Source organism: Homarus americanus, unplaced genomic scaffold, assembly GCF_018991925.1.
Source record: "Homarus americanus isolate GMGI-L3 unplaced genomic scaffold, GMGI_Hamer_2.0 scaffold19066, whole genome shotgun sequence".
Classification (NCBI taxonomy): Eukaryota; Metazoa; Arthropoda; class Malacostraca; order Decapoda; family Nephropidae; genus Homarus; species Homarus americanus.
Genome location: NW_024716903.1, coordinates 345,096 through 364,783, shown reverse-complemented (window position 1 = coordinate 364,783; position 19,688 = coordinate 345,096). Strand labels below are relative to the sequence as shown.

General features: G+C 37.6%; 1 protein-coding gene across 1 annotated transcript; it reads left to right on the top strand.

The window, feature by feature from the left end:
- The first annotated feature begins 170 nt into the window (after positions 1-170).
- Positions 171-3,558, top strand: LOC121858543. Its single transcript, XM_042355033.1, has 4 exons — positions 171-705; positions 837-1,286; positions 2,014-2,598; positions 3,104-3,558. The coding sequence occupies exons 1-4, from the start codon at positions 591-593 to the stop codon at positions 3,556-3,558; spliced, it is 1,605 nt and encodes a 534-aa protein (XP_042210967.1). The 5' UTR covers positions 171-590.
- The last annotated feature ends 16,130 nt before the right edge of the window (positions 3,559-19,688 follow it).

The window sequence follows — 19,688 nt, the reverse complement described above, 5'->3', positions numbered from 1 at the left end:
TGTGTGTGTGTGTGTGTGTGTGTGTTGGAGGTTTTAATACTTCTGTATATATCAAGCGCACCATTCATTAAAAAAAAATAAACACCTCTTGCCACACTTTGGGACGAATCCAACTCATTCCTCATCAGAGATACCGAAACACGATCAGACACCACATGGGACAATCAGATAACCCAATGTGTTATCTGATTACAATTTAGATAAGATAAAACTCCTTCTGCCGTCCTTCTGCAGTAGAGTGAGAGCATCCATGTGTTGTCCAAGCCAATTTTGTGCTCCTCAATTATAGAAGAACAAAAAGCTAGTGGTATATAAGTTTCCAGTACATTATTATAACAGTGGAAATGATGATTACCTACGCAGCCTTAACTTGATAAACATTGGCTAAGTAAGGTTAAAAGTCCCTTGGTCTACCCTTTACAACATTACTATCTGGCTATACTCAAACAACTGCGGTGACGGTGTTATGTGGTGACGGTGTTATGTGGTGATGGTGTTATGTACTGACGGCATTATGTGGTGACGGTGCTATGTGGTGAAGCTTCTGCTCGGCAACTGCTTTGGAAATAGAGAAGTACCATCGAGAGGCAATGATGAAAGCGGCAGGGATGATGACTATGACCGTGGGCGTGATGATGATGATGATGATGGCCGTGGGCGTGGAGATGTCGGGCACGAGCGTAGGGGCCTTAGAACCACCCATAGGTAAGATGATGAAAAAAGAATAATAAGTGATGTCTCTGCCTGTCTGTCTGTTTTTCATTATTATTATTATTACAACTATTTATTATTAGTTATCATTATCACATTCACTAAGACCCTCCCACGTGTTACAGGATTCAGCTTATATCATTTGGCTGGGAAAGATGCTGAGGACTGGTCACCTTCCTTCCCACTGTCAGAGAGTCTTACAGTCGCTCTCATGACGCCCACACATCCTTGGCAAGAGTTCACCTTTGGTTTTGAACTCACAGATGGCACTGCAACCGGTTCTCTACGCTTGAGGAATGTTATTAATGGTTCTGTGAGGTTAACGCTGGAGAGTTTAAGATCGTCAAGTTTGAAACAGCAAGTGATAGTGCTGTCCAAGGAGGTGTCCCTGAAGATACTGTCACTGACTAACTGGACTTTCTTCTCGCTATCGGTGATAAATGGACGTCTCACTCTTTCGGTAGAAGGTAGTGAGGTGGCGAGGTTTGACGAGATGGATGCCACACAATTTCACCAGGTTTATGGTCACGTGTCTCAGGGCAACTATATGTACGTCAGCTTCAAACGTGATGGAGGTAAGGATGGTAACACTGTTTACTTCCTCAGTGGTTTATTCTACAGTGACTTCTGTTATGTTAAGTTTGTTTTTATCTGTGAAATGTCCTAACTCGGTTTTATCTTTATTTTTCCAGTAGTTTGGTTTACGAAGATTTCCTGCTTTCATGTATAATTTTGTTTATATTAAGACGTTTATTTAAATACGAGAAATTATTTATTTATCACGTACAGAATGTGCTGCAGTTTTCTTCTAACATGATTACAGTATATAAACATGGATTTTAAGTCTTGGAATGTCGGCGACGGATATAGTCAATCAGATAATTCACTCCTACTTTTTGTACGTGTACCCCGGGTGGGGCGCGCAACCGCCTGCACTACACACGGAGGGGTAAAGTGAGCGGGACACCAGTGTTTCCCGTGGAACGAGTTCACTCCACCTCATGTCGGTGTGGCTGACACAAACAATAAACACACGCGGCCGCGCCCCACCCGGGGTACATTACCGACCCGGAATACACGCACATTTGTCGATCTTTAGATCACTCTTACCTCCCTTTAAAAAAATATATATATATATATTTAAACTAAAATTTCGTGTGGCATAGATAACGCTTATAGTTTGTAGCTAATACACTTATTGAATTTTTTTAGACATTTCTATGAAAGCATCGAGTATAAATTTCTTTCAAATTTATTCAAACAAATTCTTTTATCCATTAAAGTTTATATTTCACTCTACAGCAGTGACTTCGACGTCGCCCACTCCAGGCGTGACTTGGGGGTCGCCCACCTCAAGCGTGACACCGGAAGGGTCTTACGGCTCTCCTGAAGTTTCCTCTTCCAACACAATTACTGTTGTCGTCATCCTGTTCCTTCTGGTGGTGGCCTCTGTCGTTGGGTTTTGGTACTACATGAGGAGACGCAGCAGAAGAAAAGCCGAGGATGTAAGGGAAATGATGACGAATGATGATATAGAGAAAAGAGGAGTCGATAAACAGCTGAAGGAGAAAACGAGAGAGACCGAAAATATCAAAAGTACTGAAGACCACGAGAGTGAGCCTCTTATGGAGGTGGTGAGCCATGGTAACGATGGTGTCGTGTATAATGACGATGGTGTCATACATGGTGGCGATGGTGTCATGCATGGTGACGATGGTGTCATGCCAGGAAAAACATACGGTTCTGTGTTACAAAACACACAAAATTTTGTGTCACAAAACACACAAGATGTTGTGTCACAAAACACACAAGATGTTGTGTCACAAAACACACAAGATGTTGTGTCACAAAACACACAAGATGTGTGTCACAAAACACACAAGATGTGTCACAAAACACACAAGATGTGTCACAAAACACACAAGATGTTGTGCCACAAAACACACAAGATGTTGTGTCACAAAACACACAAGATGTTGTGCCACAAAACACACAAGATGTTGTGCCACAAAACACACAAGATGTTGTGCCACAAAACACACAAGATGTTGTGCCACAAAACACAGAAGATGTTGTGCCACAAAACACACAAGATGTTGTGTCACAAAACACACAAGATGTGTCACAAAACACACAAGATGTTGTGTCACAAAACACACAAGATGTGACAAAACACACAAGATGTCACAAAAACACACAAGATGTGTCACAAAACACACAAGATGTGTCACAAAACACACAAGATGTGTCACAAAACACACAAGATGTGTCACAAAACACACAAGATGTGTCACAAAACACACACAAAACACACAAGATGCCACAAAACACACAAGATGTTAAAAACACACAAGATGTTCAAAAACACACAAGATGTGTGTGATGTTCACAGATGTGTCACAAAACACACAAGATGTGTCACAAAACACACAAGATGTGTCACAAAACACACAAGATGTGTCACAAAACACACAAGATGTGTCACAAAACACACAAGATGTGTCACAAAACACACAAGATGTGTCACAAAACACACAAGATGATGAACATGGTGAAAGTGACGCAACAAGCTTCTTTAGAAAGAAACACGAACAAGAAAATGATACTAATGAACAAACGACGCTCAAGATTGACTCCCCAACTGTGAACACCGCAGGAGGAGATCAACAAACTGAGCATGTTATGGGTGGAACTAAACATCCCAAGAATTACGACCTCAGTTACCATGATTACGAAACAGTAGAGTCTAATAAAAGGTTTAGTCAAGGAAAACAAAAATTAGGAAAACAGAAAAGCAAGATAACCAAACAACCAAGAGAACGTCCATATCTGGATTATAAACCTTAGAGAATATTTTGTAAGCCAATGACTTGATATTAACCTCATCAGTGTTCACATCAAAGTTTGTCCAGTAAAACACAAACATGTAGAACAATGGAATTACACAAACGAACATATTACTTATAAGGTTATAATGAATTTGTGATTACAGCATACGTTCTTTGACATGCCTTTCAGAATTATATTTAAAATTTGTTATAATTACCTTAAGATGGTTGTGTTTTGAAGATATTATTATTATTATTATTATTATTATTATTATTATTATTATTATTATTATTATTTGGGGGTAAATAATTTCATATATTTTATTCTTAGTCATTACATAGCATATATGGTATCTGTTTTATGTGATCTATATGCAGCAATAATACTCTTCTACATATTATACACACATATTATTGTTTTCTTGCGCCTTTCTTTTGTTTTATTTCTGGTGTATGTATGTATGTATGTATGTATGTATGTATGTATGTATGTATGTATGTATGTATGAATGTATAATAATAATAATAATATAATAACAGTAGTATTAATAAAAAGTTATCATCATAAGAACACAAACCAGATGATAGACACGTGAAAGCCACAAGACCATACATACATAATTCAAGAAAAAGTTTATTAACTACGAAAATTACCTTGATTTTATGCAACTTACTCTAATGTGTCATTCCGATTTACAAAACATTATTCAAATTTTCTCATGTCTACCAAATGTTAAAACCCTTTTGATACGCAATTAAGGTTGACACCGTGTGTGTAAAATACAGCCTCGAATCAAAGTTTAAAAATCCCTAAATGAAAAATTTATAGTAACAAATTATTAAAAAAAAACCAGTAAGTATTAATTGTATATGATACCTGTACGTTTAATCACATCATCCCTGTTATTCTTTTATTTCAAAGTAACATTACGAACTGAAGTACCGGGTAGTGGATTTTCAAACCCTGGCACTATTTATATCTTTCAGTGTGCATAGTCATAACTGCAGCCTATTAGAATATCAGACATCTGTAAAACTACAGCCTTTTATAATAACTTATATGTCTAAAACTGACATAATGTGTACTACTTACTTGTTCTGGTGGCTCAACCTGTAAAGACATAAACCAGTGTTAAATGCAGTATAAAGATTCACCAAGCCCGTTAAATAAACTCTTGTAAAAATTAAATCTACAGAGGCTGCCGCATTGATACAAATAAATTATTACCTAGAGCATAATGAGGCTACCTAGGACTTCTACCCTTGAAAATTTCTGAAAAATTATAAAAAAAATTCTTACATGAATCACTGAGAATTTAAATAAAAGAGAAAGTGAAGCAACGGTGCGGCGAAGAGAAAGGGAAAAAAATTATCAACTTATGGAGGAGAGTTAATAAGACGAAATGCCTTTGATTCCACCCTATCTAACAGTTGGACAGAAGAAGAGCCACCCCAGATAACGAGAGCAGTACTCCAAGTTAGGACGAATGAATCCCTTATATACTTGAAGCAACTGCTCAGGAGTGAAGAAGTAGCTACGGCATCTGTACAGCATTTCCAGCTTTCGGGAGGCAGCTTAAACAATGTTGAGGATGTGTGGCTTCCATGACATATTAGGGGAAGTGGTGAGGCCTAGCGTATCTATTTTAGAATTTGGCAGAATGATTGCGTCCTGAAATATGATTGGTGGGAGATCATCTAATTTGGAAAGTGTAACTAGTGATACTGAGTTATATTACCATTGAATTTAACCAAGTTTCTACCATTCGGAGATGCTGCACAGATCTGCATTGATATGTGTAAATCTACAAAAATATATAGATGAATAACACAAGATTTTCTTTGCAAGAGTTTTAAAGTTTATGTATCGTGCGGGGCTTATATGTTAATATGACAGTCATCCATTCAACCCAAATGCACCAGGAAAATCCGCTGACTTCTTAATTTTTCTTTAATTTTTTTGCTGCAACTGTGGCTAGCCGCTTCACAAAATTAGGAGTTACCTCGCGTATACTAATCTTAAATAGAAATACGAAGACGGCAGAGTCTAGGCTTGCCAAATTTATATTCTTCAGATAATTCAATAAAAGATGCTTTATTTTTGGAGACCATTACGGCACAAGGTAATATCATTGTTGCCGCAAATAGATTTTGTATTTGGAAACTATAAAGTGTACGTATTAAAAACAATATTAGCATAATCAGTTAGTGGAGAGAATTTCAATGAATGAACCTTCTGTTTACTTACACAAATCAGCTAATGGAGTCCATCCCATCATGATAGATGGTGTTCTGCAATATGAACCTTTCTGTTTTGATCCTAGACAATCCTTGATGGGGTATTAAAACAATCATACGTACGCGTATAACAATTTACTACACAATCACTTTACGAAGTTGACCAAGTCAGCTTGGTCGACGCACTGCTCGGATTGTGAGCTGCGAACTTGTAACATGCATGTCGAATATTTTTAATTTTTTTTAGATTTGGTATTATTAATATGATAATATCAGCATTAAGACTAGAAATAATATTAAAACAATAAATTTAAATACCTGTGTTTTAAGGGTAGTCAAAAAGATATTTTATAAACACTGTCCGCGACCTGCTGAGGTACGATTTTTGTTCAATTTTGTCCAATATTTTCCTGTATTAAATATCTATTACAATAATGATTTATGAGACGATACATTTCTTCAACACATCCATTATATTTTTGTTAATTTATTTTATTCATTCATATATTAAAAAGGGAACACACACACTTCAGGTGATGAAATTAATATTTCGGTAAAATATTAAACAGCAACACAACAATTAACGTTAAGCACTTACTAGTAGGGGAATTTAATGAAACTATTGTCCAGCCTGCGAGGTGGTGGATGTCCAACACGCAGTTCTCGGGAGTCTGAAGTCTCGCCTCACGAAGCCTCGTCTGAATCTCGGGGTTCGTGGTTTGCGACAGGACTTTTTTTGGGTAACTGTACCTGTTGTAAATCGAAAGCTTCCAATAACTTGATGACAAAAACCATTGACCCTTCAGGCTTCTACGCCCTTAACTCATGAGACATAAAGGCAAGCTTCCCTGTTGGGCGCTGTAAAACGCTTCACCTTACACAGGATATAGGGGGTGCCCAATAAATGAATAATAATAAAAAAAAAATTAGTTAACACTAATAATAATAATAATAATAATAATAATAATAATAATAATAATAATAATAATAATAATTCATAAATAAAATTCATAATACAATATACAAAATTGAAAATAAAATAATGATATAATTATAATAATAATAACACATAATAATAATAATAATAATAATAATAATAATAATAATAATAATAATAATAATAATAATAATAATAATAATAATAATAATAATAGTAATAATAATAATAATAATAGATCATAAGTGAGAAACAATATAGTATTTATGTTGTGTTGTCAATAGTAAGAGAAACAATTGAGACCCTGCAATTGTGTGTAAATGAGGCAGAAAGTTAGATCAACAACCTGGGACTTGGTCAAAGTTTTCGTGATGATAACACATTATGCTTCCAAGATCTTCCAAGGCAGTAGTACCTCCCTGTTTGGTAGCTACCTACTACCTGTTTGTTTAAACTTACCCGCTTGGTCCAAGCATATTTCACTTAAAAAAGAAAACGCATAATTATACCATAATGCTTCAACAAAGTGACTTTCATATGTACCAGGTATCAAAATAAGTACTTTCTGTTTAATATGGCGAGTGTCATGGGGGTGGAGCCCCCTGGTGAGGAAGTTAGGTAAAGTTAGGTAGGTTTCTTTGGTTAGGTTAGGTTAGGTTATCGGGGGCAAATCCAGGAATATAAAAAAGGGGGTCCAAGAAGTTTTGGGTGGGTGAACATGGCGAGTGCATTTTTATTTTATTTTATTGTGGGGGGTTGCTGTAAGCCCTCCAGAAGATTTTTTGAAAATCTAACCATTGTCATGGGCATTTTGAGGCCATTATGAAGCCATGCACACTTGATATTAGGAGACATTCAGAAGTCAATAGTAAATACTGTTTACTATGTAAAAATAATGCCTGAGTACAGTACAATACAGTACTGCATTAAAGAAAAAGTATAGGAATTTTCTGGTGAAAGGGAGGGGTCCGAACCCCCAGGACCCCCTGGATCTGCCCTTGGTTCTATTAGTTCTAGTAAATGTCGCCTTTTTTAAAATACCCTGTACTTACTATAATGATAAGAACATCTGTGTAAAAAATAACAAAATGGAACACTTCCTTCTGGTGGTAGTGCTGTTCTCAGACATTACCTTTAAATTAAACTGAAAAGTAATAAAAAAAAAGAAAGCCTCATAAAACATAAATTTTACTTTACCTTCCTGTATAAAAATCTGTATCAAAACATGCTTTGTATGCCATGCTTTTGAATTTGCATGACTGGAATAAGTGATGTCTGTTATTCTGTAAACACATGCATGATAGTATAAATTCATTGTATTGTACAGTACAGTTAACATCATCATTTCCTATTTGTTTCCCTAGAATATAGTATTGCCTATACCTGTTGAATCTAGCATACAGTATCATAATATTTAAACTTAAATTACTTTATTGTATATTCTTATGTACTTTGAGCACATACAGTACATGTAATTTATATTAGCTATTTTACCTATTTAATATATTCATTTTAAATATTTATTGACAACTTCTTGGTTAGGTTTGACAGTGAAAATGAAATAAAGGGAGTGTTCATTGAGTGCAGTATTTACATGTATTTGTGTACAGTATCACAAAACATGTGCTTGTGTCTTTTTTGTTATGCACAACTCAGTTACCACTAAATAACATAAGTTTATTAAATGAAACTAAAGCAATATAATAGGCTAGATTAGAAATAATGGCCAATAATGTGCTAAAATATCTATTGTACTCTAACATCAAGTAACTTTTAGAGTAGCATAAGAGTTTGCAGTCCATTTGCATGAATTTATAAAAAATGCTGTTACCATTTACTGAACTTCTGCTGCCAAAAAATGAGCATTAAAGGAATCTAAAAATAATCCTGGGAATCAGGCTCTACCAGCTAGATAAAAATTGCCACACAATATAAAACTAGTGACATCATAACATGACTTAACTGAAACATAAAAGCAGAGTTTCAGTTTTTAACAGCAACAGGATGCAGTCACAAGGGTCATGCTAAAGTAATTAAAAGCCTACAGTAAAAAAATATGATATAATTGTTCCAAGCAGGAGGTTTGCTGTATAGTTTACAAAGGTCATACAGTACTAAGATAATTAAAGATACAATATACATGACAAAAAACAAGAACAAATCACATGAAGAAAATTACTACTGTATAATCCTCTTATGTTATGAATCCAACATGCATAATTACTGATGTTACACTATTCATATTTTAACACTTTGCATGATACAGTACAGTACTGTAATTCCCTTGATTGGCCAAGTCCATTCATCTCCTCACAATGCCATCCATATGTCCATCAAATTTTTTATTTTATAATTTATAAAATATTTATTACTGAGAAAGTACAGTACTAAACTTTGCCTTCTAAAGAATACAGTACAGTACTGTAGTGTAGTTATTATGGCAAGCTTACTATGCTTTTTGTTATTTGGAGGATTTTGACTTGTGTATTCCTTCAAGATTTCTGCTGTGAAGTGAATGATATTGCATATTAGGAATACCATATGTTCATTAATTTATTTTGAATACCACTATATGAATGCAAATTACTTGTATTAACCAGTTCCAATAGTATAAAAAGTTTACTCATTTGCTATTTTGATATGTAATACTTTTTCAAATTATTGGTCCTATTGTACAGGAAAAGCTCTATCCACCTTATTTCCCTTAAATCATCATGGACATTATTTACAAGCTGTAATGCTTGTTTACACTTTTAATTTCTCATTAGCTTAAGGAAGCAATGGCCTGTAAATTACAGGCTATGATACATAGAGGGATTAGGTTTTACAACCTTGAAAAGTTTAGTTCTGTTTTTGTTCTCTGATAAACATTCTTATCTTTATTTTTATCCTGAGCTCTATTTACTAATGAAGGTGTTTTTTCATGGAGAAATTTTACTTATGTATCATGTGCTACAGTTAGCTGTGGCAAACACTGTCACGATAGCTTTTTTTACTGACAGTATACAGTACAGTATATTGTTTTTGCAGGTTACTGCTGGCTTTAAGGTCTCACCCGGGGCAGGTGAGGAAAAAAGTACCTAGAAGATGCTTGCATACAGAAGCCACAAATACTGGATTTTACTTAGCTATACAGTTAAGAGTAATGGTACGTATTGTGACACTGCAAATTATTCTTATAACTATAATACAGTCCATTTGATTTGTGCATGATAGCAAAATATCCTGCAGTTAATCATAAAGTAAGACAGTAAACAAATAAATAAACAATACTGTACTGTATAATACTTTATACAGGGAGTTCCCTGGTTGAGAACAGGTTCCGTTAAGGGCGTTCTTAAGTCGGATTTGTACGCAAGTGGGGAACATATGCTATGTGCGTACCGTACTTACAGAATAATGTTTAAAATACCACTATATCATAGGCTAAATCCTTATATGCATCTAAAATCACTTAATTTACGACAAAAGAAGAAATAGAATGACAAAAGACAGTAAATGAAAGTAAAAAATAACATAATAGGTAAATAAAATATTGTAAATTTCAAGTTTAACCCCATTCATATCGGCAGGCGTTCATAAGTCGGATGTTTGTAAGTCGGGGACCCCCTCTACTAGTTCAGTGATATGATCATGCACAGTAAATAAAAACTAAATACTGTACCCCTGTACAGTATTTTATTGCAATATTATATTTACCTAGTTAATACTATATAGGTAATATTGTTAATAATTTGTTTAAAATATCTTAAAGCACTTCTTGGTTTAATGTTTTATCAGTGCTCTTCCTTTCAGATGTTTCTTCCTGTCCGAAGGTATTCGTGTTATATAAACAAGCTGTGATACAAAGTTTACTTTTTGATTTAACTTTGTAAAATATTAAAGTTTTTCTAAACCAATAATGTATCTTAAACAACATGAGCTTTTCAACATGAACAAGACATTAACAAACATGACGCCTCATCTTTATTGTGTCAGTTACAATTTAGATTAAATTGTTTGCAGAAAATATTTAATATTACTAGACGGTTCTTATTTTTCTTTAATTCAAGGATATTTATTTGAGAGTCACAGTACAGTACAGCGATATCCCCGCTAGTCCCGAACAATTGGTGCAGAGCTCTTCCGAGTACGTAACTGGAATTTCCAGAAAATGAGCCTGATTATCATCTCTCAAACCTGAAAAACACTCACCCATCCCCGGAATTTTTCGGTTATCGGGAAAATTTACTCAGAATTTTCCGGAAAATGTGCCCCTCGGAAAATTTTTCCCAAAGCCGGAATTTTCAGGAAAATTCCGGCTTTGGGAACTATTTTCCGAGAAAATTTCAATTCCAGCAATTGGAGAGTTCTGAGTTTGAGGGATTCCAGCTAACGGAGATATTACTGTACAGTATATGGAATCTGTAACATTTTAAAGAAAGGGGCATACCTCATGAAATAAAGTCTATACTGTATCTATCTACCTGTACATGATATAGTTCCGTTCATAAGTTCGTGATACACTAGCGGAGAAGGGTGTACCGTTGCTATTAATTCCACCTAAGAAGATTGCTGCTCTTCGTCGTTTTTGCTGTACTGCTGCCGTTAATAACACGTAAGGCGATTGTTACCCTTAGCCTTTTTTACCGTACTGCTGCTGTTGATCACATGTAAGGCGACTGTTGCCATTAAGGGTTTTGTTGTACTGCTGCCGTTAACCGTACATAAGGCGACTGTTGCCATTAATCGTTTTTGTTGTACTGTTGCCATTAATCATATGTAAGGTGATTGTTGCCATTAATTGTTTTTGTTGTACTGTTGCCATTAATCATATGTAAGGTGATTGTTGCCATTAATCGTTTTTGTTGTACTGTTGCCATTGCCATTAATCTTTATCATCGTACTGCTGTGTCGTTAATCATACATAATAATCGATTGTTCATTCAAAACTAATTTTCCTATCATATTGTGATATTCAAATGGATACTCCTATCACTTTAGATTTCTTCTCTCATAAACTAGATATTAACACACATTTTCATCATCCATCAGCAGTAATATTGGCCGATATTCACATTAAAATCCTTTCAATCTATTTTTTATGAGTATTCGTTCGAATCACACTGCTCTTTTGCCAGTTCCACTGTGTCTGTGTGTGTTGGTGGGAGGGTCGGCATAGTGACCTCTCGTCCAATAAGGGTACAACAGACTATGGACCCTTCACTGCCAGTGTACCACGAACTTCTGAACGGAACTGTACATGAATAGCCTACATGGACACGCTTGCATAAATATATATAATGTATTAGAAAAGTATGTAATATTCCTATTTTATGTTTTACAGGTTAAAACTTCAGTGCAAGACAAGTGATGAAGATAAATAAAGCCAGGAGCGTCAGTGGTAAGTACATACAGTAGTTCCTAGTTTAAAAAAAATGTAACAGGATTTCGTATCCGTTATACTGGGTGAGGTTACATGGGTTAAAAGTTGATTAAAAATCCACTAAGAAAAAAATTAAAGTGACTTTACTCTTAGACAAACATGAAGTTGGTTAGATTTAAGATGCTTGTTGAATTTATCCTTAGTGATTATATGGAGTGGAGGTAAACTTTGAATCCTGAGCCTTGATGTACTGAAGCAGATCAAGCCTTGTGACAATGTTAGGTTAGGTCAGGTCAGGTTACAAGGTCTAGGTTTGATTAAAAGTATAACTAACACTATATATGTTGTTTATGGAGGTAGTGTGGTGATTATCTGATGAAGGTAAGGTTCATGTTGATGAAGTACGTACATATATATTTCTTTCTGTTAGCCATATAGTATGTGTTATATAAAGTTTATTTTAAATGAAGTTTAAGTTTTTATTTCGTTTTAGTACAACATAAATCTAATATTTTCGGTTGTAAATAAAATACATATGTATTTCAATGCATCACAGGAATACTTTCTTTTCAAATTAGAGTTAATGTATAGTCTGGGGCAAAAGTTTGATCCCAATGGTGAAATCGATTCCCTGGAATGAGTCAGTAATTGCTCATCCTGACTGTTTTATCTCGTTTGGGGCCGATGCTGCTTCATTTTGTGAGGGAGCAAACTTTTGACGGCAACTGTACATAAGTAATTTTACCTTTCTGTTATATTTTAAATTTATTTCGGTCATGAATTTATTTCAGTGCAACACGGGCAAACTTCATTTTCTGTTGAATGTGCATAATGTATTGTACCGCTATGTAATTTTTCTTTTTAACATAATTGTAAAGTTTATTTCTGAAAAAGTTGAAGTTTAAGTTTACATATTAGTGCAACAGAAATATAAAGTTTTTCAGGAGCATTATAAATGGGAGGATTGTGTAGATATGACCCTTGATTGTTGATAGGAGGAGGATGTTGGGGATTGATGGAGGCAGAGGGAATGGGGAAAATCATTAAGGAGCATAAGGAAGAGAGAGAGAGAGAGAGAGGTACAGTTGCGGAAATGTGTTCCTACTACCCGTGCGGTAACCCGTGTCGCAAAACGGCCAACCAATATGACCTATAGCAAACCTATCCCCCATTCTCGTCCGTTGTTACATGACCAAAACCCATTAATTCATAAACAGTGATACTACTACTACTACTGCAACGGAGCCGTTTGGAGACACGGGTTACCACAGAGGACGTAGGAACACATTTCCGCAACTGTACCAAGTAGGTAAAGAAAAAAGAGTGCGAGAGACAAATACAACACCTCTATTACCCTTTCCAGCTTGTTTTTATAACAACAGGTTTTCCTTTATGATTGTCACTTCAACTTCAATTCTTCCTTTGAGTTATCTGTTATCAGCTATTATACAGAAACGTCCGTAAAGAGAGATGTGAGGTTACAATGAAATGCAATTAGAATACACCAAACCCAACCCCGGGTGGCTGCACATACTCTATTGTATATAACTTCTCTTGCTTCACCATCTTTCCTCCCACTTTCATTCTCCACCGCTCCTTCTCCTTTTCTCCTCATTCCTTGCTCAATAATCCTAACCTTCTATTTCCCCTCTTTTTTTCTTCCATCCTCCTTCTTGCCCTCTCCTTGGCTTTCCTTCACTTCTCCCACTCTCCTCTCTCTCACTTTCTTTCATCTTTTGCCTTTCTTCCTTCCCTTCTTTCCCTTATTTTTCTCTCACTTACGCTCTTCCCTTCCTCTCCCTTCTTTCACCCTCTTCTTTTAACCCTCTTCCTTCCCTTCTCTCCCTTCCTTCCCCTATCCCCCTATTAGTTTTGTCTAACCCTCACTCCTCCTCTTCCCTTTCTCCCTACCACCTCCCATTATTCCCTCCCTCACCCACACCACTTATTAAGGTTGAGACAATGGAAGGTACCGTATGTAAACACTAATGGTGACGTCTAGGGCTTCATAATTACCTGCTGGGGACTTACCTAGGTGACGCTGATGGAGGAGGTGGTGGTGCTGACGGAGGAGGTGGTGGTGATGGAGGAGGGGGTGGTGCTGACGGAGGAGGTGGTGGTGATGGAGGAGGGGGTGGTGCTGACGGAGGAGGTGGTGGTGATGGAGGAGGAGGTGGTGCTGACGGAGGTGGTGGTGGTGATGGAGGAGGGGTGGTGGGGGAGGAGGTGGTGTGATGGAGGAGGTGGTGCTGACGGAGGAGGTGGTGTTGATGGAAGAGGGGGTGGTGCTGACGGAGGAGGTGGTGGTGATGGAAGAGGTAGTGGCGCTGACGGAAGAGAGAGAGAGAGAGAGAGAGAGAGAGAGAGAGAGAGAGAGAGAGAGAGAGAGTTATAAAATTTCTGCACATGCAAATATTTAGACTAGCAACAAAAGCCACACTGACCTATAATTAACCGCAGGGCACAGGCTGACTACCACAGACCCGTCATACTCATGTTGTCAATACTGTATCTCCATGCTGTCTATGTACATTTTCCCCCATGTCCGGACCTTCCACCCCTCTCACTCTTCCTTCTCCATCCCCTTTCTCTCTTCCTTTCTCCTACCCCCTTCCTTCTCTCTTCCTTTATCCCTTACCCTTTATTTCCTCTCCCTTTGCCTTGTCTTTCCATTTCCATGCCACTCACGCCCTCTTCCTCCTCCCCCTCTCTTTTTCCTGCCCCTTTCTCCCTACCCTGCTTCGTATTCCCTTCCCATGCCCGTTACTTCCTTCCCTTACCCATTCTTCCCCTTCCACTGCCCCCTCCTTCCTTACTCTGCTCCTTATGCACATCCTATAACCCTTCCTCCCTTCCCATGTATGCTTGTTTCTCCCCTTCCCCTACTCCTTCCTCCCTTCCCTACTCCCTTCCTCCTCTGCTCCGTCCAGCGACCCTTCGTGTAGCTGGTGTATGACAGGCGCTGTAGGGGTCGCTGCTGGGGGCTTTCATGCACTTGCCTCAGGGGGTAACCAAGCGGGCTATCCAAGAAAGAACCCCCCCCCCCCCCCCCCTCACAGTATAAACCTTCAGAATGATGGCACAAATTAATTTAAAGGAATCCCTGGAAAATTGGGACTCTAAGTTTATTTCATCTGACGACATATACACTTCTGCTAACCTAACCTACGCTAACCTAACCTAACACAATCCTAACACGAAATAGGTTTAGTTTAGGTTAGATTAGTTTGTTAGGTTAGGTTAGATTGTTAATTTAGGTTAGGAGAGGTTAGGCTACATTACATTAGGCAAGGTTATCATTGGGTTAAGATCCGGAGAGAGAGAGAGAGAGAGAGAGAGAGAGAGAGTCAAACGTCGTGCAAACTCTCCATTGATGGCCACAGCAGAGATTATTGTATTAAGTGCTGAGGGGGGGAGGAAGAGGGGGGGGGGTGTTGTGGAAGGGGAAAAGGGGTGAGGGTAAAGTTACATGTGGATTAAACAGAGAGAAGGAGAGATGTAGGTATATATACAAGCAAAGATATGGATACAGTTACAAATACAAATACAGATACAGGTACAGATGCAGGTACAGGTACAGATGCAGGTACAGGTACAGGTACAGATATCACATCAGGATATTAATTTCTCATATCATCTTATTAACACATTAAGTCAAGCCAGAACTTATTTTTTTTACTTCCAACCGCATCTAGTTTTTCACTTACCCATGTTAACTGCTTGAACTGGAGGTAGAAATCGGGGTAAAAGCAAAAGATGGATTTCCTACACGCTGATGTGTTGTGTGTAATGGTTTACCCTTATCAAGCTGAACGGAGGACAACAGGAAACACATAGAGATAGCGCTATTTGTTATACTGTAGTAAGATAGCGGGAGAAGATGTGTACTCGTGTAAAATGATGACTTTTATATAATTTTTAAGTGTAATCATCGCGTTCGTCGTCATCGTGGTCGTTATTGCCATCGTTGTCATCATTATCACCACCATTATCATCTTCACTATTAGCATCTTACCATTATCATCATCATGTCCTGGTAAACACTAAGTGAAGGATCCTGCTGCTATACAGAGCCTCCCAGTGGTCCATCACACTTCATCTGGTAACATGTGAGGTGTAGTGAAGAGTCAACTTGCACACTTCCAGAAACTTATCCCCTTCGCCACCTTTCAGCTTACTAGTCGGTCGGGCGGTCGGCGTGTCTTCTCCTACACACTGGACATGTACTGACCAGTTTTGGTCAAGTCTGGTCTTGAATGAGCTCACACTCGGTGCCGTCACAACTCTCTCTGGCAGATTGTTCCAAGAGTTTACAAGTCTCACTCCGAAAAAATTTGGCCTGCAGTTTTCTGGACTTGTGGCTTCGTCATCCTTGAGCTGTGAGTCTGTGACTCCTTGTGAGGCGGGCGTCCGCCAGCTCCAGGTATGGACGCTCGACTGAGCAGTGCCCTCTGAGATGTTTATACACTTCTATTAGGTTACCCCTTGGCCGTCTGTAGTATAAGCTAGACAGTTGCAGGCGTTCTAATCTCTGGGTAACTGTACCTGAACATATGAAGGCGCTGGCCATGTTATAGTGATAGCACTCCGCCTGTCTCTACTATGTGCTGTACCCCTTGGCATGTATAGTCATCTTAGTGTGAAGGTTTGTACGTGTAGCAGATAGATATGATGCATAGGCAAGCGAAAAGAAAAAAAAATTACTTGGACTATAGATGCCCCATAATATAATATAGTTTTCTTTGGATGAGAACAACAGAAAACGAGTATTAATTTAGAACAACTAAAATATAAAAGTAACTATCAAGATCATTTAGGCTTTTGAGTATATAGCGTTACATATATACCTTTATTTACCTTAGGGCCACCATATTTATTGACCTTGTAGGAGGATGGAAGGCCATGGCTTTCTGGGATTAGCGCCCACTATTTGGAGATAAACAGCCAACTAGATCATAATATAATCGTTGATGTCACATTAGGCTTTACGAGGCCTTCGTGAGTACATTTTAAATTCACCGATGTAGAGGTCGTCATGAAAACCTTCCCTGCCGTCATGTATTCACCAACGGTCAGGGAAAATTAGTACCTAGGCTGAGGAACTTTGGTAATAAAGACTTATTTCACCGCTGTGACCACTTGAGGCGCTACTGTCGATGGCTGGTCAAAGACGACACCCACCCACGGGCTTTTCTTGAATTAGACCTTAATTTAAAAGTTTTTGTGATTTTAGTTATCTGGCCCAGCTTGAAGTGTTGCGTCGCGTGAAAGACAGACATTATAGTTGAGAAGTGACTCACATTCAAGTAGGCAGTTCTAGTAGCTACAGTACACCGTTTCTTATAAGAATATAAATATGGTTGAATCCTCTGTACCATAAGGAGTGAGTTTGTGACACACAGCACAAACTCAACACCACCTACAAAGTTCTTTAGCAGTAACATAGACCACCAAACCTCCAGTATATAATAATCATCATAGATAGGATGAACAAAAACGGCGGCGAGTTGTGTGAAAATATATTTTTAGTCTACACTTTGCTATCGTCGTCATTCTAAACACTGACTAGAAATACTTAAAATAAACTCCTACTCCATTATCTTCTATTTCTTCCTTTAATCACCTTATACATTAATTAAGGTAATACAAACAGCGAAGATACATGACAAAAGGCCAGGCAGTTCCGTGTCTGGTGGCAAGATCTCTCACGTGTGGTGGAAGACCGTTCTATGTTGACTTAATAACTCAATGACTCAAGCTACACCATACGTTTTCCTTCACCGACGGAGTGACGAGGTGCTAAACTAATCCCCGGACTCGGAACCTGGCCGGAATTTTTTCATGCTAAGACCGCGGATACTATATGTTAAGCCAGGTAATATTAAGGGGGTAAAGTAGATTAGGTCAGGTTATATTAAGGGGTAAAGTAGGTTAGGTTAGGTCAGGTTTAGGTTTAAGTTATATTAAGGGGGTAGATTAGGATAAATTACTCTAGGGATATAGGTTAGGTTAACTTATTCGGGTTAGGTTTGGGTTAGGTTAGGTTTTACTAAGGATTGGTTAGGTTATAGTAGGGGTAAGTCAAGTTAAGTTATATGAGGGGAAAGTTAGGTTATATTAAGGGTAGGTCAAGTTACGTTTGGTAATGTAGGTTAAGATAACTTAGGTTATGGGTAGATAAAGGTTAACTTAGGTTTGGTTGGTTTAGAATTAGGTTTAAATTTAGTGGTAGAGTAGATTAAGTTTGGTTAGGCTATATTACGGTTGAGTTATGTTAAGATTAAGTTAGGTTTGGTTAGGTTAAGTAGAAGTTAAGTTGGTTTAAGGTTAGGTTAAGTTAGGGGTTAATGAAGTTAGGTTAGGGTAAGTTAAGTTCAGTTAGTTTAAGTTAAGTTGGGTTAGGTTAGGTTAGGTTAGGTTAGGTTAGGTTAGTTCCGCGGTCATGGATTAGCTATTACTACATTCCACTGCCTTCAAATACAATGTATTATTTTTATTACTTTTACCGAATTTCTTCACTTACAAGACAAAACAAAACAACAACAATAAAGGAATATATAAATTTCCAATTATTATAAAATATCATATAAACATTATACAGGGTCATGCAAAAAAAACAACAACTAAATTTTAAATGCTTGTATGTATTCAAATCTGTTCATTCTTTATTAATGACTCTGTATTGGTATCGACAGAAGTGAAAAAAGAAAAAGAAATATAATTATAGTATTATTAGTCAAAAGTGGAATTACGTTTTATATTTTTATATTTTACGGTTCCATGAGTCTTATGGGTCATTGTCTGACTAAACAAGCCTCCATCTCTCTCTCTCTCTCTTAAAACACAACAACTTCTCTTTTTTTGTATAATTAACGTAATTCTTTACAGTTTAATCTTCTAATTCCGCGGAGGTTAAGACGTGTATGGTGACAACATTGAATTGTATTTAATTTGAGGCGTTCTTTGTTATCTTATCACTACACAATTTTGCTCTTGCATTAGGTTTACGTTATGTTAGCTTAGGTTCGGTTCAGTCGTATTAAATGTTGTTTATATAAGCTAACTACCTGGGTTGCTAGCGCGTGAATTACCTTGTATATATTAGCAATGAGTTAGTCCTTGGAAATTTTATATCACTATTCCGTGCCCGGGAGTAAAGATCCCGCTTCAGTAACTCTCAGACAAGGACGGAAAAAACACCCCAGTCTTATTGAATTATTTTCTTCCGCGCTAACAACACACCAATGTTTCTACTGTAGAGAGAGAGATGAACCTACAGGGGGAGTGTGTTCAGGAGGAGTGTGTTCAGGAGGAGTGTGTTCAGGGGGAGTTCAGGGGGAGGTTCAGGAGGAGTGTGTTCAGGGGAGTGTGTTCAGGGGAGTGAGGGGAGGTGTTCAGGGGAGTGTGTCTAGGGGAGAGTGTGTCTAGGTGTGTGTGTTCAGGAGGAGTGTGTTCAGGGGGAGTGTGTTCAGGGGGAGTGTGTTATTCCTAGGACCACGAAGGATAGTATAGTCATAACAGGCTATAGAATAGTCATGATAGCCTAGGACAGTCATAGGAAAGGCTAGCACAGTCATGATATAGGCTAGGACAGTCATGACAAAGGCTA